This window comes from Botryllus schlosseri, chromosome 12, assembly GCF_051294905.1.
Source record: "Botryllus schlosseri isolate E-star chromosome 12, Bs_hap1, whole genome shotgun sequence".
NCBI lineage: Eukaryota > Metazoa > Chordata > Ascidiacea > Stolidobranchia > Styelidae > Botryllus > Botryllus schlosseri.
Genome location: NC_137247.1, coordinates 14284262 through 14306818, shown reverse-complemented (window position 1 = coordinate 14306818; position 22557 = coordinate 14284262). Strand labels below are relative to the sequence as shown.

At 40.7% G+C, this 22557-nt stretch overlaps 2 protein-coding genes across 2 annotated transcripts; both read left to right on the top strand.

The window, feature by feature from the left end:
- Positions 1-2293: 2293 nt before the first annotated feature.
- Positions 2294-5132, top strand: LOC145452505 (mitotic spindle assembly checkpoint protein MAD2A-like). Its single transcript, XM_080330683.1, has one exon. It carries the CDS (start codon positions 2409-2411, stop codon positions 3042-3044), a length of 636 nt encoding a protein of 211 aa, XP_080186809.1. The 5' UTR covers positions 2294-2408; the 3' UTR covers positions 3045-5132.
- On the top strand, positions 5094-22406 carry LOC145452503 (serine/threonine-protein kinase tousled-like 1-B). The gene is made up of 15 exons (XM_080330682.1): positions 5094-5234; positions 5293-5431; positions 5743-5855; positions 6467-6576; positions 6636-6738; positions 7827-8068; positions 8803-8938; positions 9624-9802; positions 11973-12054; positions 14949-15130; positions 15555-15724; positions 16853-16988; positions 18200-18317; positions 18381-18488; positions 21598-22406. Exons 1-15 carry the CDS (start codon positions 5163-5165, stop codon positions 21730-21732), a joined length of 2025 nt encoding a protein of 674 aa, XP_080186808.1. The 5' UTR covers positions 5094-5162; the 3' UTR covers positions 21733-22406.
- Positions 22407-22557: the final 151 nt, after the last annotated feature.

Here is a 22557-nt window from a genome sequence, read left to right as displayed (position 1 = left end):
ACCTATATGCATTTTGCATATATAACGAAGTTTTCGGTCAGCGTAAGCGGGCAGTCCTTTTCGGCCCAGGTTTTCTCGCTGCCGATCGTTCTGGCACACTTCTTGGAGTCGCATGTTACATGTTCTAAAACTTTAAATGTCTCGCCGATATGTCCATTTCGACAAATCTTGCGTATTTTGTCTTAGGGAAGAGTAGGCTACCAAATAACTAAGAAAGTTGGCAACTTGAAATCACACGCGGCGCGAAAAATTTTTGAAAAAGTTGCATAAATTTTTGAAAAATACTCAATAATTTATGCTAATTCGCGAAATAATTTTGGGCCCCCTTCGAGCTCGCCCCCCCAATTGGGGGGTTTGGGGTGCGGCAGTTACGGTCCTGCTAGTCATACTCAAGTTTCTGCGGTTATCGGACAGGCATTATATAAGACTACAAGACAGTTGCAATATTATTTGTTGTATTCATACTCGAGTTTCTGCAGTTAATATAGGACATATTTTCAATCAACTATATTGTGAATTGCATATCGGTATAGTTCAAGATCTTTCCACTTGTTCACTTTGTAGTATTCTTCAGTCTTTCTTTCCATGAGTTCATCTCACAATAGCCAATGCACACGAACCAGATATTCTATACCTTCTGTCATTATATTCATATACGTAGCAAACTCTACAAAGGATCAAACCCACAATATCACATCAATCTCGTGTGAAATGTAGCATAGGCTACACAGTATTATTCACTAGTCATAACGACTCGCCACCGCTACCTAAATGTTGAACTGTCTAACTAATACCGACGCAACTTCAAGAAATACACGACGAATCGCCTTGAACGCCATTGAAACAAGCACTGAGCTATCCTGTTTTGGGTGGATCCATCTGACCGTGACCATTCTGCCGGCTAACAATGGGAGAACAATCGAGTCGTCACTCCAGTCATACTCTATAATGGAATCAAAGTGACTTATGTCCACTTTACACATGTTGAGAAAATTGACTTGACGTAAAGTTTTCATCTTCTTTCAGCCATATATTGGCCCTGATTAACTTTGAATTAATGAAACAGACATAACCTTGGCCAAGATATGGCCGAAAGTAAATGGAAATCTTTCAAAAACTTGATTTTTTTCAAGTTTTAAAAATGGACCTTCAAAATTTGAAAACTGGACGTAAGTCACTTTGATTCCACTGCAACGATATAGGTGCAATGGCCCATTCAGCTTAGCCAGTGTAACTTGAAACACCTTTTATATGCTCGATAATTTGGATCAAGATGAATATCTCAGGGATAGCAGGCTAAGTGGCATGGTGTTATGCTCCACGTACCACAATATCGTAACTAAAGCAAGTCTGCGTGGGCAATGGACATTGGTTTTTATATCACAAGCGCATGATGAAAAATTATGATGTGGACAAAATTCTCAGAATGAATCAACACGGTGTGTCGCCGCAGCAGTTTACGCACAACTTCAGTGTTGCCAGCCAACAACTGCTGCTGTTGGACGTTCTTTCTCCATTCCTGGTAAGCTACTTTTGTGAGGACAGACACTTTCTACTCGAGAATGTAGGAAAGTATGTTTCGTGGTACTACAATAAATTTTAATTATTTCTACCATAATGCTTGATGCAACTACTGGAATTCTCCATAGATCCAGACTTAGTTAAAATAAGGTTTTTTCATGTAAAAATTTGTGAGTTTCAATAAGTCAAAAAAGTTTGTTCAGGCCTAACTACTTTGTAATGACAAATAGTTCCAACCAGAAAATAAAATATAAGTAGTACAATTCTATTTACATACGTGAGGTCAAAATTTGGTCAAAATTAAGTTTTTTTGGTAAAAAAGTCAAAATTTTGATTTTTTATGAGGTAAAAAATCGCACTAGTTGTATAAATAGCCCATGTATCGCGTGAATATATTTTCGAACATTCTATGTATCTTTTAGGATCATTTTAGTCATGTTGCCGTAGCCACGAAGATACATCTTGCAAGTATCCGCTTTCGATGGACTTCCAAAATATGCAACTCCAAAAGTACTTCTACTTCTACTTGAGTAGAAACAACTAACCTAGTATCTAATATAACGTGACCTGTATGTTGGGTATAGAACACTACCGACAATAAACTTCGACCAAAAATCTCCTATTGTACATCTATTCATATCAATCTCGACAATCTCTCAGTCACAGGGTCGAAGAACTTCAGTTTCAATGCAAGCACTCCATCCACTACATTTTCGATGTGCTTTCCCACTAGCGGACTCGCGCTACCGCGGCGCGTTTTGGTGGTGCAAAGGGCTCCGCAAGCTGGTGGTTTGCCAAATCTTGTCATATTTGACCTTATCACCTTATCGATCTTCTAAGGCAGAATTGCATCTGTAAGAAATTTATAAAATTCTTGATTTCAGAAAATGGGTTCGACAGGTCAAGTATCACTCAATAAAATTACTCTCAAAGGGTCTGCGGAAATAGTATCGGAATTTTTCTATTATGGAATAAACAACATCCTGTACCAGCGTGGCGTATATCCCTCGGAAATGTTCAAAAGAGAAAAGAAGTACGGTCTCACAATTCTTGTCTGCAACGACGCAAAGATAGAGGAGTATCTGAAAAGCAATGTCTGCCCCCAGCTTACTAAATGGCTTGAAAATGGTGTCGTCAATCGTCTAGTTGTCGTGATTAAAGACATTGCCAGCAATGCCCCGCTTGAGAGGTGGCAGTTTGAAATAGACTGCGACAACTCAATGAAGGGTTGTGGTGAAAATGAGGAAAAGCACAAGGTGAAAGATATCAACGTCATCAACAAAGAGATATGTGCCGTCATCAGGCAGATAACTGCTACTGTTACATTTCTACCTCTTCTTGAAAGTCCCTGCTCCTTTGATATATTATTCTACACCAAACCGGATATTGAGGTTCCCAAAGAATTGGAAGAGAGTGGTGCATTTCTCATTGATGACTCGCAAGAGGTTCAGTTGAGGTCGTTCAGCACATCAGTGCACACTGTAAACGGAGCTGTGTCATACAAATTTGGTATGAATAACTGATCATGGTACTATGGTATGAAATGTAATATTTCATGACTTTGCCCTTCACATTTGCTGATTACTCGCGTTGCTCAGAAGGTTCAAGGGCACACGTGAAGATCATTTGTGTGTATTGACACACTCATCAAGGCCATAGACCTCCTTTTACCCCTTCATGAATAGGTTGAATCCTGGGTTTTAAAATTATTATGTCTTTCTCAGTGACTGCAAGTCTAACTGATATTTTAAACACAATGTCATTTTAAACACAATGTCATGGATTTAATGGTAGGCTATGTACACATACTATTTTGTGTTGAAGATAATCTTAAAAGCCATTGTTTCATTGCTGCTACTCAAGTCCATCAACATCATGACTAGGGCGATTTTTTTCGGCATGTCAAAAAAAGTCAAGATTTAGTCAAAATTTGAGCGTTGTCAAAATGTCAAAATTGTTTACAATGTCAAAATTTTTTTGTAACATGCATTTCATTTGTATTGTAGATTTTGCACTATCAGTGAACTTCTCATTTGACATTTTACAGCTTATAGGCTACTTTATTGGCCTTCATGGTTCTTATATCAAGAAACGCTTGATGAAAAATTGTGATGTAGACATTGTTGTCAGAATGAAGCATCACGGTTTGTCACCAGCAGTGTACGCAGTCCTACGCACTGCTTACGTGGTGTCAGCCAACAGCTTCTGCTGTTGAACGGTCTTTCCGTTCTTGGCAATCTAGCCTATACTTCAACTTCGTAAGGACAGACACTTTCTACCCGAGAATGTAGGAAAGCATCTATCGTTGTACTGCAACAAATATTTATTATTTCTGCCATTATGTGTGATATAATAACTACTGGAAATCTTCATAGGGCCAGATTTCGTTGAATAAAGTTTTTTCATGTAAAAAATTCGTCAGTTTTTGAGTCAATTCTAACATTATGTGGGAAAATATCTAATTTACGTACCGTATGTTAAGTCGAAATTTGGTCAAAATTTGGTTTTTTAAGGTGAAAAAATGTCACAAATTTTCTTCATATTCTTCTTGATATAAGAACCATGCAGGGGTGCAATGCGCACGCATCATGCTTCAGTTGAGGTATTGCGGTACGTTGAGCATAACACCATGTCCACCTATTTGTTGCCTTTGAATGTTTATGATTCACAAGGAGCAGACAATGGGCCGTCTACAACAGTAGGCCTATAAAAAAGGCTACAAGCTGTAAAATGTCAAATGATAAGTTCACCGACAGTGCAAAATCTACGATACAAACGAAATGCAGGCTGCAAAAAAGTTTTAACTTTGTTAACAATTTTGACATTTTTTGACCTTACACTACAATTTTGACCTAATTTTGACTTTTTTTTACATGTAAAAGAAATTGCCCTATTGATAACTAACGTTCAAAGAGAGAGGGATGAGGTATATTTAGATCAATTTCTATCCAGTTGATGTTGGCGATTTGGAGTATCTTGGAGCTGCAATTAAAATAGACTTACCTATGTAGTATCATTTTCATCTCCTCCACTGCCACCTGCTTGGGATTTCTAATCATATTTTATAATTGTGTGTTAACTGAAATTTAACGATTGTGTTTGATGTTCTGGTTATTTGTGTCAGTCTTACTTTGGTGCCTAGCAGCTTATGTAACAGGGTTATTTTTAGTCGAAGTTTCGTTGCCTATTATGTTTTTTCTCTGCAAACTATTCTAGTGAAACACCTTAACATAACAATTACAATAGCAATGTACATTGCTGATCAACGGATCTGAAAAATGTGTTGATACCCCCATCCATGTTATGAAGGACTAGATGCGTTCTTGCCCCCAAAATTTTTACTCGCAGATTTTCATTTGTAAATAATGTTGGTTTGTTTTGTCTGTTTTCGAATACATGAGATTTTGACTGCCACTTCACAGCGAATCAAAATCAATTTTCTACATTGTGACAGTGTCTTTTCGTTGGTACTTTCAATTGGTCCGCCAGCGCATTGTCGCCCTATGTATTGCATTCCTGTTTTGTACCGTCGGTTCGTTTTCAAAGGATTTGATCACTGACGCACCGCTCTCAGCATTGATAGCTTGTGAACCGTTCGTGATTCTTTTTAGCTCGGGATTAAGTCTCTGTAGGCTACTCACATGGATGAACTGCCAACCATCGACGCCAGGAGACAAGAACTCCTAGAAGCTCGCTTTCTCGGGTCATCCAAGGCAAGAGATTTTATTCCGAGCTCGTACCAGATACTCATTGTCCGGTTTTATATAACAGCAAGGTCAGACTGGCTCGGAGTCAAATGTCAGCATTGGATCATTCGGTAGCGATATGGAAAGCGCTTCTGGTTACGCGAGCACGCCGGAGAAACCAGAAAAAGATAAATCAGAAACTAGAAAAGGGAAGAAACGAAAAGGTGGGACATTAACGCATAAATAATATGTGAGAAAGGATCCGTGTGAAAAATACTCCATTGTGTGCCTTTTAGAAATAGCCAATTAGCCATAATGGCTATGTATGTACTTTGTAATTTCACTATTAAATTTGGTTGGTACGAATCCATCAACTTTGAGCATTGTATGTTGGATGAATTTGGTTGCTTTGATTACTCACATATACGACTTGTCTTTCTTGCATCATTTATGTCCAGTTTGGAAGAGTTCGTTCTGTTGAGCAGAAATGTTATAATATGGAATCCCTGAACTAAAAAGTTTTGTACGATTTTAGCCGACGCCGCCGAAAAGCGCGGTGCCGCCAACTGCAAGAAAATCAACGACTATTTTGGAACCAGCCCGTCTAGGCAGAAACAGGATCAGAACATACAAAATTATTCTTCCGTGGTATGAATTTGTATTATTCTTTGGGTTTTTTATTATTTTCTGCGAATTGATTAGATCCCATGGATGTTAACATTATAAAATGAGTTCATTTCGCCAAGAACCAATGTGGCTTGCCAGCTTGGTACTTATCGTGTTATTAAATCGGGAAAATCTCGGGACAGTCATTAAACTGACCATCCACTATTGGGTGTGATTATGATTGTGGCAGACAGAGTTGTGTCGAATAGTTGAATATCTCAGGATTTTGACTTGGCAAATTCCTACCAAAGTATTGGGAAATATCAGCACTGCCGTGTGTATCTCTATTGTTGTGCTCCTATAGCAGGGCTACCCAAAAAAATTTTGCGAGCCCTCACGAATAGGATAAACATCGGGAACTAAAATACTTCAATCCTGTTGTAGTGAGAGTAGGAAATTCCTACCAGTTACTTTGTGTCGGTAAATAATATAATTATGCGTCACCAATAGTTTGTGGCCATTGTTTCTGGCTCCTGTTAACTAATTCTGACACTCCGCTTAGAAACATATGTTTTCTTGTGCTCTATGACTCTCCGTTGCTGGCGGTATATGTCAGCTTTCCAATTGTTCTTGACGCACACCCCTGTTCTCAGCTGCGATCACCCTCCTCACACTCCTACCACGCCTCCAACCCCAGCAGTTCGATCGATATATCAGGACTCGTGCATCTTCAAAAGCGAAACGCGGTCAGCGACGAACACAAGTATGCCTGCTTGGTTCTATCGATTTTACAACATCGCGAAACGACACTTCTCATTTCAGGTGTATGCAAACCGACATGACGCTAGTGACTTTGACGCAACTGGAGAGTCAAAGTTCGTCACAAGGAATTCGTAACGATAGGAAATTCGATGATATGTTACAGGTAGCCTATGTTAGACTATCTGTCGAGATTTCATAAGAACTTGGGGCCAGAGTTGGTCAATACAGAACTGCTTTTACTTTTTCAGTGTATTGAGTAGATTTAGCGTTTATGTAATTAGACTACTTTCCTTTGTACTTGAATCATTTTTTTTTGCTAAAACTACTTGCTTTTTACATTTTTATGAATAGTAAAAAGTAGTATTGTGGTGAGTTTTCGTAACTTTTATTTGTCATATTAACTGCCGGAAATAGCCACAGGTATCACAGTTACTGAATATATTTTCGAACATTGTGCATATTTGACGTGTATTTAGTCATTTTACATTCGACTCGAGTCACGATTTTCTAATGACTCGACTTGACTCGAGTCATTTTCTCAAAATACGGAAATGACTCGACTCAACTCGAGTCAATGTGTGTATTGACTCGACTTGGACTCGAGTCATTACGCATGACTCGAACCAAGTCATATGACTCGAGACTCAGACGGCCAATATCGACATTTCATGGTAATTTCGAAGTATAGGCCTAGTAAAGTAACCACCCTATTGGGATTTCGTCTATTGATACTGGTACTTGAAAATGCGACCAGAAACTGCTAAAAGTGAGGAAAATTTGTATATTATAGATGCGAACCATTCGATATCACCAAACAGAGTTATAAAAGTGGGTTTAACAAAACTTTAACTGGAAACTGAGCAGTCAACACAATGACTTGGACTCGGACTCGAGTCATAATACCATGACTCGGACTCGAACCCCTGCTCGATGACTTGGACTCGGACTTGACTCGGTGGTGAATTGAAAATGACTCGACTTGACTCGAGTCAAAACTATAAAAGTGAGATTGACTTGTGACTCGGAACCTTGTGACTTGGTTACAACCCTGATGTCACCCCTCGACCCCTAAGGGAGTAGGAATTTATAACGTTACCGTACTTCTACTTTGAGTAGCTTGAGGCTACTTTGACCGCCTCTGCCTGGGACGCGACATTAAAAAGTTCTTAGGGTACAGCTAGTAGGCCAACGAAAGTATTTTGCGTGTTTTTCGCTGCGTAATTCTAAGCATTTGTGTACTTCTCTCTTCAGAAAAACTCAAATCTGGAGCATCAAATCCAAGAGTTCAAGTCCATGCTGGAACAGTACAAGGACCAGCTCACCAGATGCAAAACGGTCAACAAGCAATTGCTCATAGAAAAGACGAAAGCCGAAAAGAAAGAGGCCCGCAAGAGGGCCATGGAGGGCAGACTGCGGCTGGGACAATTCAGCAGGCAGGGTCACGGTTACCACGAGACGTGGATGAACGGATGGGCGTTTACTGATATCGAAAGGTGAATATCGATGTTTTGTTTGCTTCGCAAATAGGGTAATTCCATATCAAATCGGCCAAAAACATAGATTGGCATCCATCAAACTTGAAATTTTGCTGAAATCTTGTTCAAAATATTATGAGGTATATCTGAGTAAATCTCAATTCATTTTGAACGACTGACACCTTTCATTTTTGAGTAATCGTCTGAATAAAAATGAGCTTTTTCCCATGATTTTAGCTTTAATTCGAGGGGCTTTATACGCAGATTTGGAATGATCTGTATATGACCATTGAAAGTTATTGATCTATATATATAACGCAGTGAAGGTTATCGAATTTTTGTGTATGACCGCAGCCTCCAGCTCAACTTGAAGTTATTTTCCGCAATAAAATGACCCGAACATAGCAACATTTCAGGGGCATACCTCTCATTTCTTTCTGCTTCAAAATGCTTGGAAATGGAGTAACAAATCTTTTTTCAGTTTTTATGTAATGCAGTATTCAGTTGCAATTGCGATTATCGTCTATTGTATCATTATCACGTCTGGATGTACCATTTTATTCAACTCCTAATTGTGGCTAGACCGGGTCAAACCTAATTCATATATTGTATCGTGATGTCGCAAATGCTCGATTAGATGCAGACTAGTCGTAAATGTTGTGATGTTTGTAATCCGAATGTTGGCATGACCGGCGGTCGTTTGATACCGGTTATTGTAAATTTTGTGGCTACCCCGCCGTGTCTTTTACTAGAAAACGAGCTAAAATCAATAAGGAGAAAGAGGATATTGAAAAAGAGAGAAAGCTGTTGAATAAACGGAAGCCCGGGAATCCGAGGAATAAGCAAGCGTCGCCGGTGGATTCGGAGGGAGTTTTTGTGAAACCCAAGGTAAGAAACTGGTTTTTACTTCCCAAAATCCAAAGTGTATAAAGTAAGTAGGCCTAACCGCTTCACTAAGTAATACAGCTAGGCAAAATCTACTCTGAAAAGTAGAAGTTCTTTGTTACTGACAACTTCTGCCAAAAAGACGTCACAATCGGTGTAGTAGCAGAAAATATTGACTTTGCCTTTTTTACGACCAGTCATTTTCAAGTCATACCTGGGCAGTAAGCTACTGGATTCAATTTCAGAAATAATTTTTCAACTGATTTGTGGTAGAGAATTTGAATACAACTCTCTAAAGTATGTTCATATTAACATATATTGATTCGAAGAACTTTTCGAGTGAAACAATTATTTTCTTCAAAAGTACGTTCATTTTTAAACGTTTATTCACCCGAATAATTTTGCAACCGGCACGATAAAAGACAGAATTAGATCCAAAACCAAATAGCTCTAACTCTGCCTTGTCCTTGCTCTTGGTGAGAGGCGCCCGAAATGTTCTTTCAGTAGGTATACGTTAATGAACAAACCTTTGAAAGAAATGAGTGTTTATTCAAAGCACCCCGGTAATTCTCCGAAATTAGCGAATTCAAATCCTAATGCTAAATATGCATGCGATGACTTCTACGAGTGAATCGCATGAAATCCCTATCTACCTGTATCACGTCGTACCTTACCATATCGTAAACAGGAATCGAAGGAACAACTGACGGCGCAAGAGTTTCACGAGAGAGACGAGATTTTGAGGCTGCGTTCGGTCGCGATCCGGCGAGACGAAACCGAGCTGCAGTTTGAGCTGGAACGTTTGGAAAGAGAGAGAAGTCTTCACATACGAGAGCTGAAGCGGATATTGAACGAGGACAACTCCAGGTGAGACACCGCGGAGGGTTGAACGCCTATGTTTTCGGAGCGTATCTCGTTGACAGACTCTGAACGCTGCTAGAACCTTGCCTGCTGTTATATGCGGTCAAGTAAATTTTACTTTTATAGTTCTGACTCGAGTCAAGTCGAGTCATTTTTGCTTCACCACTGAGTCAAGTCCAAGTCAAGGTGCAACGGATCGAGTCTGAGTTATTGTGTTGAGACTCGAGTCAGAGTCCAAGTCATATTGTTCACTGTTGATTATTGAGATCAAGACGGGATCAAATTAGTTCTGTGATACTCCTGGGTGATATCGAAGGTCTCGCATTCATAATATACGCATTCGTCGTATTCTCTGACGTGTTTATCCAAATGGATTAAATCGGGTTTATGTGTCTATTCAAGTGTGGGTCCTGACACACAAGGATTGAATCAAGTAATATGGAATGTCTCGAGTCGAATGACTCGTTCGAGTCATGCGCAATGACAGGAGTACAAGTCGAGTCAATACGCTAATTAAATCGAGTGTAATCATTTTCCATATTTGAGAAAATGACTCGTGTAAAGTCTAGTTGACGAAAAATTGCGACTCGACAATAGAGATAGGTGCACTTTTCAAAATTATATACAGCTACCAACCATGACATGGGCGCTATTGTGATCAGCTATGGAAATTTCGCTCATAAGGGTGTCGCAAACATCCCAAAGTTACTGTCTCTGTACAAAATCAAAAGTGTGAAACATATCTAGTTGTTGGAAAAGTTGTGAAGTAGAAGAAATGTAAAGACATGACCTCTTGAGTATGTAGTGCAAGTACGTACTGAATATGACAAAGAAGTAGAAGTACTTCCTAACTGACCACCTCACGTCAAACTGTTTCTAGTAGCAACTACTTTTTTTCTGTGCTGGAATATGGGTTTACACCGCCTGCAGCGTCCAGTTATGTATGACTGATGGATTCTTACAAAGATAAGCCTGATGTATTCAAGGACTGCTTTCCAGTGTTGGGATGACTCGAGTAATGACTTGACTCGAGTCAGACTCGAGTCACCTTTTTCGTATGACTTGACTTGACTTGAGTCACTTTGCTAAAATGACTTGACTTGACTTGGCGTATCGGAAGTGTCGATTGACTCGTGACTCGGAGCAAAATTAACAAGTCAATTTCAAGTCATCAAGTAATCGGTGTGGACAAAAATCACTGAATCTTGTGTTCGGATTGTTCGCGGAACGCTGGTGTAACCGTGAGATCGACCAATCATTCAATGATCGTGCCTTTTACTGAGCCTCCATTGTTCTCTCTCAAACAAATTGACCGCAAACGAAGTGATCGATGCTTACAGCTTACGTTGTCGTAAGCTAGTATAGTAAAGTAATTTAACAGCAAAATACCTATTTCTGTTCTCTGTTCTTACCTTAACCAAGCCTTTTGTTTTATTGAAATAGAATTCGAATATAGTTTTTGAAGTCCTCAACCATTAGCACAGGCTCGAATTGCATCATATCACTTTGTAAATGGGTAATGTATTGTAACTGTTCAATTCGATTCTCTAGTCTCTATTTTGGCTGTTAACTATAAACTGGTGAGGCTATACAATTACTTACGTAGCTTCGCAGTTCTAGGTATATGTGAGCGATACAGCGCCTTCTTACGTGTATAATTAACTCTATATTCGTTCATCGGTCCAAAATCAATGACCACTCAATCTGTATTTCAGACAGCCAGCAAAATGCAATGACGTAATCATGCCTCAAACTTCAAAAAGGCAACTTGACTCGAATTGTGACTTGACTCGTGACTTGACTCGAGTCACCTTCAAAAATCGAGTGACTTGACTTGACTCGAGTCCAAATTTGCAATGACTCAAAATGACTCGTGACTCGAAGGTAGTGACTTGATCCCAACACTGCTGCTTTCTACTACTCTACTGAAATCGTAACTTATTTAAAAGCTGCGGAAATGGAAGTAGTCTGACAGAAAGTGTACTTGGTTATTGACCATGACCGCCTCTGCGTGGCAGCTAAAAAAAGTACAATGTTATTTGACATTGACATCTCCGTATCCAATACTAAGCCAACCACGTTGCACGCACTTTTTCATATCCCGTACCCCAGGTACAGCGAACTTGTTTTCATGATGCCTTGCCTGGCTTGATTGTAAATTTATGTTGTCTTACAGATTCAATGATCACCCGGTGTTGAACGATCGTTACCTACTGCTCAACCTGTTGGGAAAAGGTGGATTCAGTGAAGTGTACCGGGTAACTACTATTATAAAAGAGACTATTGAAAATGCATTTAATCTACAGCCGTCCCTATATATAATGAATAGATTTTACTGAGGTAGAAATAGTACTGCAAATATATGTTCCAGTACTCATGAAATGTAGTTGAGAAAACAGAAATGTCAGATTTGAAGAGTATCCAAATAATATTAAAGAGTAAATAAACGCAAATCACAAATATTGGTGCATTCTAAAAAAGTATTGGTGTTATATGCAGGACTTTGGAGCAGCCGTAAATTTGCATTGCTCCAGCTCCGGCTCCGGAGCTTTCTTCTTTCATACAGTAGCTCCGGCTCCAGCTCCGGAGCCGCATTATTACCACTGCTCCGGCTCCGGCTCTGAAAACTAACGACGGTGTCTGTCTATATCAGGGGCGGGCAACCCGCGGCCTGCGGGCCATATGTGGCCAGCGAGAAGGTTTTGAGTAGCCCGCGAGCTAATTTCCCATTATATTATCGAAATTTCCTGTCATATTATCGAAATTGAATTGCTCAGATTGTGAACTTGCAAGGCCTACCAAAAATATGATTAGTCTGGCCGCGACACTTGGGATGTTGATGACTAAAATATCTGTTCCGACGCATTGGCAGATCCAGGGTCGAGTCACATTTTTAGTAAATCGTCGTACATGACAATAAACTAAAAACGTAGTAAAATTTTTCTTCACGCGTCGCGTGTTTAATTTTCACACGATGTCTTTCTTTGTAGCCTACCCCCACCGGAAAATGAAAAACGCCTTATTTAGCCGATCGCGTCTAACTGTATTCGCAATTACGGGAGAAAGTCTTTTAGCCGACGATGAAATGTAGGCACAAAATGATTGTCATATATTAGCGGAAATCTTCGATATCGATATTTCCAGATGCCGAATAGTCCTGCCCTTGCAAACTGAGCCCAGCGGGCGGTATACAGTCGACCCGCAATATACCCAAGTAATAATAATATTAACTTTGAAAATTGTACGCGCCTGGCGCGACTAGTAGGCAGCGCACTCGTTCGTCAATTTCATGTGGCCCTTTAGCCGAAAAGGTTGGCCACCCCTGGTCTATATAGACTACTAATTTAGCCGTATGTTAGTTATCTATAGTAATCTAGAGTCTGTCAGCGGTCAGTAACATCGGATGCATGAAGACATAGGTGCCGCCTGCCGAACTTGTGACGACATAATGAATACTTGTCAATAACATCATAGTTGCACTAGAACGTACTTTACTCCGTGCCATTGCTGTTGTACAGCATTCAAATTCTGATGCGGCGTTTTAACACTGGCATTGTACTCGTTAACATTACGCCATACAGCTCAATTCAATCTTTAAATGTGCGATTATTATTCAACTGTAACTGTAGTAAGAGCAATATGGGCGGATATAACGACGTGATCGAAAGAAATTCGATTCGTACCGAATGGCCCATGGTTTGACGTTAGATATTGGTGCACTCGTTACCAGTCCATCCGGTGTCGATCAAGTTTATCGGAATATAATATTTTCCCGTTGAAACGAATCGAATAATCGAATTAAACACTGTGCCATGCACATTGCGCCATGCCCATAACGAATTAAACCATGCAGTAGGCACACTGCACATTTACAAGTCACAGTGCGCGATAATCCGGGAATACTGGAGTATCAAGCAGACATCAAGAATGAATTTACGAAACAGATGATTAAAAATTGGAAATCGCGTATCAAATCAGTAATTTGTCTCCAACATAAAATACCATGCTGGGGTTTTGGGCTACTCTTCTGCCGTCCCCTACTTGCGCTCGAAAATCCTTACTGGAGTGAATGACGATGATGCGCAGTAATGAATTCCAATTAGCATGCATACTTGCATACTCGATAACACTGTCCAATTTCGCGTCCCGATTGAAGAACTATCACGAAAGAACGAGTATTTGCTCATCCGATTCATAGCAACGATGAGATGGAATTTCTCGGCTCGTGCTCGTCATATCGACATGTCCAACGAAATTACGTTTTTATCCTTTCTCTCTCATTTCACGTAATACATAGTGATCATTATTTTCGAACCGTATACCAACAAGGTTATGCTGATGATGAAATTGCGGGTATACCCACAATATTCATAGGCATATTTCGCATACCGAGGTTCGGCACTCAGCATGTATGAAAATTGAACATTGAACATATCACTGCTCTGCTGTCAAATCTCCAGCAACATGGTTAGTCGGAAAAGGTAGCGCCAAAGAGGAAAAGATTCTTAATTTCGCGAAGGTCTGCTGTTGAATTATGTGAACTCGGCAGATATGGTTGTTGCATATATAAGCATCTTAAGAAATACGTTGGAGCCGGAGCTACCCCTCAAATAACTGGCTCCAGCTCCAGCTCCGGTAAAAGGGCACGGCTCCAGGGCTCCGGCTCCGGCTCCAAAGCCCTGGTTATATGCTAGTAACTGTATCACATTGTCATAACGTCTATTTTATGCTAATATCCGCAAAGGCTGTTTGGTGCTTGACTTAATTACAAAAGAATTTGCAAATTGTCGCAGCATAAATGGAACCAGTCTAAAACCAATATCTCTGCACGACCCTGGTCAACGAAACTACATTTGACCATTCTTCACAGGGGGTCAAAGTGGTCGGCTTCGGTACACAAGTAGAAGTAAATGTATCCTCGATTACAATTCGAAGTAGAAAATGTAGGTATGAATATACTTGAGTACATAGATTCAAAAAGTTTACGCGGTCCTGTCACTCGTGTGTATACTTCTAGTAGTCAATATTGAGGTGGCTACTTTAAAATCGTAGGAGGTTTCGAAATTGCGTGTGGTTTCGTCTAAAATTACTGTAAACGTTGAAGTTGTCTAAACACGACATCACTGATGGCCTCGCTACTGTTCTTCGCCAGGGTTTCGACTCAGAACAACAGCGTTACGTCGCCATCAAGATTCATCACCTGAACCGGGATTGGCACGAGCAGAAAAAGATGGACTACGCCAGGCACGCGAACAGGGAGGCGGAAATCCATCGTAGCGTCAGCCATCCGAGAATCGTACGGCTGTACGATCGCTTCGAAGTCGATATCAACACGTAAGTTTCAAAAATATCTACACTTGTCGTCTGCTAACTATGATATCGACCATTTGTTATGTCATGTCTCACAGAGATCGGTCGTTACGCTAGTGGCTGTATTTTTTATTTCCCCTGATGACTGTGGACCAGGGGGGTCAAAGTAGTGATTATTGCTGCTCAAGTATTTTCATGTAAATTTGGTCTAGCCGCCATATGCCTTTAGCAGCTGATCGGATGTGACTACGCTAAAAATTGTATGTATCTTTGCGACTAATGCAAAATGACCGATGACACTACAAGCAGACAGAATCTTCCAAAATATATTCAATTGCCTTGATCCAGGGGCTCTTTCACACGGTTTTTATGACAATGTCAATCATAAATGTGATATGTGAACTGAACGGAATGATAACGGCGACGATTGTCTTTATCTGGTCGGTAGGTTTTGCACCGTTATGGAGTACTGTGAAGGGAACGACTTGGACTTTTACCTGAAACAACACAAGTCAATGTCGGAGAAGGAAGCGCGCACCATCGTCATGCAGGTGGTGTCGGCGCTGAAATATTTGAACACTATGGAGAGACCGGTCATTCATTACGACTTGAAGCCAGGTGAGATGCGGGTAATCGAGCACTCGGGCTATTCTGCTTGTTCACGTCAAGCCGTATTATTACTAATCAGGGCTATGCATAACGATTCGCGCACTCCAATGCAAATCGAGCATGGAGTTTAAAGATTTGAGTAGTGATTTTTGAGTACCGAAATCATGCACTCATTATTTTATAATCGAATTGATATGATGGGGTTATTTTTGTGAATTTTTTTTCCGACTGCGTGAACATTCAAGCCTCGATATGAAGTAGCGTATCATTCAAAACAAGTAGCACAAGGCTGCCCTCATTTATATTTGAAATCATTAAGTGTAACTTCTATTTAATGCCTTAGTTGTCGTGTAAAAGCTACATATTCGAACACTTCAAATCTGTTGTACTGACGACGTAACGAGTTGTACTCGGATTGGTATTGAATCACTTGGTACTCTAGCCATGGTCTGGCTATAATTAATACTGTCTTGAATTGTGCGGTGCGCATGTGCAACCCTGATAGTGATGCTCGACCTCAGAACCGCTCCGTTTTAAGACCAACGTTTCTAACAAAGGCCCGTGTATTTTTTTTTATTGGAACATTTTGTTCACATTGATTGGAATTAGAAACACCTTGTGAAGGGTTAATTTACAGAGGTGCTGGTAGAAGGTAAAAGTAGCAATTTCCGAGACATGTGAATACTACTTCAAGTGAATGTAGAAAATAAGTGTTCAAAAAGCTCTCCAATAATTCGTTTTGGTCGACACGTCGCGCACGTTTAAACGTCAATCGAAGGTGGCTACGTTGAAACAAACATAATTCAGTAAGTAAAAATTGAGCAGTTTCGGCTACGAACTGTTAAATAGCAGTGGAAGTATTCAAAACACTATGGTTTCAAGTACTGCAAAAAGTAGAAGTACTTTGAAGCAAAGGTAATATACCTGAAAATGATGCCAACCTGTACCCCACCCCATGGAACAGACGGGGGCTCCGTCGCGGTGTTTGTTTTTACGCTATCCACCTCGCATATACCGCCGTTTTTCAGAGGTGGTTTCCAATCTAAATCACGCAGATCACGATTGCTGTCGTGTTGGTCTTGTGACCCTTCCTCTGTGCGGAACGGAAAGTTACCACTGATTTCTGATTTATTGCAGGGAACATCCTGATGTGTGACGGCGCTGTTTGTGGCAATATTAAAATTACCGATTTCGGCTTGTCGAAGCAGTTCGACGAAGGACTCAGCCCGCGCGAAGGCATGGATCTGACGTCGCAGGGGGCCGGAACTTACTGGTAATTGGGCGGCTCTATTCGGTTGACCGTAGCTAGCTAGTATACTAATATGAATCGAGTCGGGTGGTGATATAATTTTTCCAAGTACAGAAATCATACGTTCTTGGCCACTAAGGGCGGAGATAATAAAGTTGAATTAGCAATAAAGTCGATTGTCGCGTTCGTCAGGATTTATCAACCCAGGATTAAGGAAACCAGTTGATCGCAGCGAATAAAGTTAGTTTTAATCTCATGATTTAACAAACCGGAACAAACTATAGATAGCTAGTTATCTACAAAAACTGCGTACCATTCCTACGCGCAAATGCACTAAACAATCAACGAATTATGTGCCCTCCATTGCAGAGCAGAGCGATATCAGTATTCTATAATCCGTTTCTTAGCTGTACCGTACTAATTGGACAGGACTTTCATTTCGCGATGATTTTAATTCTACAATCGACATATTGCAGTGACAGTATCGTTATCAGCAGGCTGCTGTTTCATTCAACAGATGAAACACACTCGAGTACAAGTCGAGTCAATGCAAAAATTGACTCGAGTCCAGTCATATTACGCATTTGAAAAAACAACTCGAGTCAAGTCGAGTCACCTAAAATGCAGAAGTGACCATCACCTGGTCGCCATTGCAAAGCCAGTGGTGACAACCATGCGAATCTGTCTGAACACTGCTCTGTGGCTTGGTCAAATCCAGAATGTAGAAGTGTTGAGAGAAATCTAAAAACGCAACCCCTTATCAAGCAGTGGAAGTTGACAAAGTCTGTTTGATGACAGAAAAAAGTAAAAGTACTTCCTTTCAGAAGGCATCATAGTTGTTACTTGTTTGTTTGTTTTTGGGGTATTCATGGTGTTTCTCGACTACTATGGTCATTTACACCAGGCCGATATTCTTTTTGTATTTTCCGTAACTGCCGACTTATAGCACGGCCCACCTCTAGGCTTTTGTAAGACACCGCTGACGCGGATGAGGTGGCGAGGAGAAGTTGTTACTTGATTAGAAGTTACATGATAAAGCTCTACTGAAGTACTCCAGTATAAAGCAGTGTAGAATCATAACGAATTGTGTGAGTAGGCAAACATACTTGAGTACTCCAAAAAAGTGTCTGTTATTGAGCTGGCTGTTCACGCAGTACAGAAGCGCATCTATCGGTCTCTGTGTTGGTAGATGTTCAAGATCGTGACAAAATTTGAATATCGCGTTTGACATTCAGGTATTTGCCGCCAGAATGTTTCGTCCGAGGCCCCGGTGGTCAGCCGCCTAAAATCGACAACAAAGTTGACGTCTGGTCAGTCGGAGTCATATTTTATCAGTGTTTGTACGGGAAAAAGGTTGGTTGCCCGCTAGCGGTACGTGCGCGATTCCGCCTCAATGCTACTCGCGTTTTTCTTCAGCCGTTCGGACATAATCTGACGCAAGAGGCAATACTGAAACAGAACACCATCCTGCAAGCCACCGAAGTAACGTTTCCCACGAAACCCACTGTCAGCAATGAAGCTAAAGTAAGTGATGTGTGCCGGGGATTTGACCTGTTCCGGTGGGCCTGGAATCCATCCTCTATCACCTGGTTCGGTAATAGATGTATTCTGTATATCTTGCCGTTTCAATGCGACGTGATGGCAGTGTGTTTGTAGTTTTGGAAAGTTTTCATTCTCTTCCCCTGCTGCAATTATTCAATCAATCTCGACAACCTCCCTTATCTGAGGGGTTTAGACCAGTGGTTCTCAACCGCCGGTCCGCGACGACCTTCCTGCCGGGTCAGGTATATTACAATTTTATACCTTAATTTCAATATGCAATGTTGAAGGCGACAAGTACAGAACAGACACGAGCTGACTCATCGCTAACCAGCGCAGTTTGCATTCGTTGTCGATTCATTCATTTTGTGCATAATCGTAACTGGGGCACCCCAAACCCGCCCAATTAGAGAGGGACCGAGCTTGAAAAGGGTCCAAAATTATTTTGCAAATGAACATAAATCATAGCGTAATTTTTTGAAACTTTTTCCAACATTTTTCAATTTCTTTTCACGCTTTGCGCGATTTAGCGTCACTAAATGCCTTGCTTATAGGTGTCCTTTTTCCGAGAAATACGCATGATTTATACAAATAGGCATTTCGGCGTCAGCCATTACCGCACCACGACGTACCAACACATAATGAAGTTCAGGCTAACATAGGACTCCGAAAGTTGTGCCAGAAATTCGGCTGCGAGAATACTGATTCAGTCATGAATGATCGAAAATTTTCGCTATTGGCGCTATTAAACTACATAAAAAACTCTCTGCTTAGACTGAGTAGAATGAATGTGCTCACTATAGTGCAGGTGAAAACATCCATCCAACTGTAGGGTCTGGGGGCGAAGCCCGCGGAAGTTTGGCTTATCGCCCTGTGGGGGCCCAAGACCAGCGTTTTTTGGGGTGAGCTGACGAAGTAATTTTTCGGTCCGAGTTTTCGCATGGCCGGTATAGCTGCTGTAAGGTGTTGTCTTGCGGCACGCATCGTATTCGTAGTTGCCAGAGTCGCCTGCGTCTGGTGGCTGTGGGCAATGAGCAAGGTAGCACGACAAGGTGCTTGGTTCTACTCCTAAACGCTTCTTCTCTCGATATTATCAAAGAGAAGAATAATATTCGTGTTGGCGTGGTCGTAAACCCACGGCCTTCTGCGCGAAAGACTGTAAACGACTCTCGACGGTAGCACGTTTATCTGGACGAGGCAATTTTACCTCCACTCAGCAGACTGACTCACTACCATAAAATCACATGGATGTCATCATGATCAAAACCCTCTAAATGTCACACTCTAGCACCATACAATTGCAAATAACGGTTGCATACTTTACATTTTGGCTTCATTTCAATTTTGAAAGTTAACCGGTCCGCCAGACATTTTTTGAAATTTTACCGGTCCGCGAGGCGAAGAAGGTTGAGAACCACTGGTTTAGACCAAAGGTGGTCGAAGTAGTCAAGAAAGCTACTCAAGTAGAAGTAAAAGTAGCGACGAAAAAATCTACTCAAGTATGAGTAGAAGTAGGATTGACTGACTTTAAATCTACTCAAGTAAGTAAGTAGTTTTAAAAACGATCATATTGCATTCGCATGGACTGTCAAAAGCTGCGAATTGAGCTATGCGGAAGTTGCAGAGAGCTTGATCCGTATTGATGCATCCCAGGAGGTATCAATTTTTGACAAAAGAAGCATTCTTTCGCGTCATTGGATGCAAATTATAGTATTGATTTGAAAATGCGATACTAACCCTTTGTCTACTAGAAGAACCCGTTTTAGAGAATATCATGGTATGTCGCCTACCCCATATTATAAGGCCCCAAGTTTAGGCGAAGGGCAATACGAAGAAGTTGTATCGGATACGATTTCAATACGTTAATAACAAATATTGTGGATCGTAACATCTATATTTAGTATAGCTTTATTTTCGGAAAATAGAGGCATTACTACACTTTCTTTTATGCTTCAACATGTATGTTCTGCAGACAAATGAACTGAAAGCAATTAGAACTCAAAGTATGATACCCGAGTATCATACTCGAAATTGAAAGTGACATACAAACCCACTTCTAAAAAGCGAAAAATATATATCATGTCTTCTGGCAATAAAGCTTAAAAGGTGATCTGCTAAAACAGGTGTAACGTTAAAAAAAGCCGGATTTTCCAGATTAGCAGGACACGTCATGGGCTGCTAGATAACGATAGGATAGGTAGCCTAATTGCTAAACGGTAGTTTCAAACGTTATTGTGGGCCATATTTACTGTGATGAAATATTTGATATGGGCGACAATGCGGTGTGAGTGGAACCATTAGCAATCCGGTACCTAAATTATATTCACTGATACTTTCGTGAAAACATATTTGTCACTCCATAACTACTGTGCGCGGAGCACAACAAAATTTCTGGGCTTTATTTAAGACTTTTATGACTATTAAATGTTGGTACTCCGTGAAAACAGCCCCGAAATTCCCCAGGCCATCTTTCGTTTTGGGGGATTAAACTACTTCTACTTGACAAATTGAAAATAGCGAAAAGTAATTAAGTAGATCACAAAATATTACAAAGTAGAAGTAAAGAAAATCAGATCTACTTGAGTAAGTACCAAAAGTAGAGGAAAACTAATTGAGTACTTCCAAAAAGTAGAAGTACTTCGTTACTGACCACCTCTGGTTTAAACTCATGTGCATGTGGGAAAAATATTTGGCGTCAAAACACCAAGTGTCGAAATAGAGTGTTTAACATAATGAGGCGTTGCATACACCGAGTGTCACAATAGTAGTGCATTGAAAATAGCGAAACATCCAAAATAGTGACTGTCATAATAGAGATGCATTCAAAATAGCAAAACATCCAAAATGGTGACTGTCATAATATAGATTCATTCGAAAAAGCCAGTTACAGTTAGAATAGCTTGTTTTAGGTTTAGGGTTAGCTTGGGTTATTCTGAATGAATCGCTATTACAGTTGTTGTTATTTATATAAATATACACCGCCTGCGTGGAAGGAGAATTGGTCAGCGGTTCGTGGTTTCTGTGGTCGGCGAATTCCCATCTGCACTCGAGATTATCTCGCCACGCGACTGATTTCTCTCCTGTTCTTTTTCAGTCTTTCATCAAAAGCTGCCTGATGTACCACAAGGAAGAACGCGCCGACGTGTTTCGTTTGGTCAGCCACCAATACCTGGTACCAACTCTGAGCAGGCGAGGGGCCGCGGCGCACGCCAGCGTCAATGGCACTTGAGACTGGCCAACCCAATACCCTGTTACTATTCGTCAAAGGTCATTGCCCCCCGGCCACCCATGCTTCAAGGAGTGATTTGAAGTTTCGGCTGTATATTTTATGTATGATCACAAGTTGGTTTGGGAAGTGGCATGCGGTTACCGATTACTGCGCCGCTTGAGACTATACTTGACCACAATTGAACCGATGTGGTGTTGACCGTTTCCTGGGAGTTGGACGTTGGACCGTGAGAAAACCTCAGTGCGATAAAAAAAACTAATGTTGTTTCGAATATCGATTACTTCCGTCAGTAGATGATTCTAGTCTGAGCATGCTCGTTGTTATGCTGAAAAAATAATTGTGGCAGAAATTTTTTATGTGACGAGATATTTATTATAGCACCGCTGGCCCTTTTCTTTCTCAATTACATATGCCCTATTCTGCTTGGGACTAAGATGGTAACGCTTCGAATTCTTCTCAGAGCTTTTTACTCTAGCAATGTTGAAAGGATTTATCTGCGACATGGCACATCTTAAGGTGCAACTTAGTGCTTGTGAGTCTGAAGTGTGTCGCATTTTTGACTCGTGGTCAATTTCATCATGTTGCGTATCGAACATCTGTTTCATATTGGGAGCTTCATGCGTTTTTGAACATGCGCCATTTTTGTTTTGATAAACGCATCCTCTGCAAGTTTAGTGCTGTGGCGCTGAGTTCTGAGTAATACATTGCAAGGAAAGGATTCTAGAAAATGTAGTTGATGACGATTGACTCCGACCACTCCTGAACTTCGCAAGTGTGGTGTAATGTACGCAGAATTCTGATTAAAACTGCAAGGGTTCTAGGAAC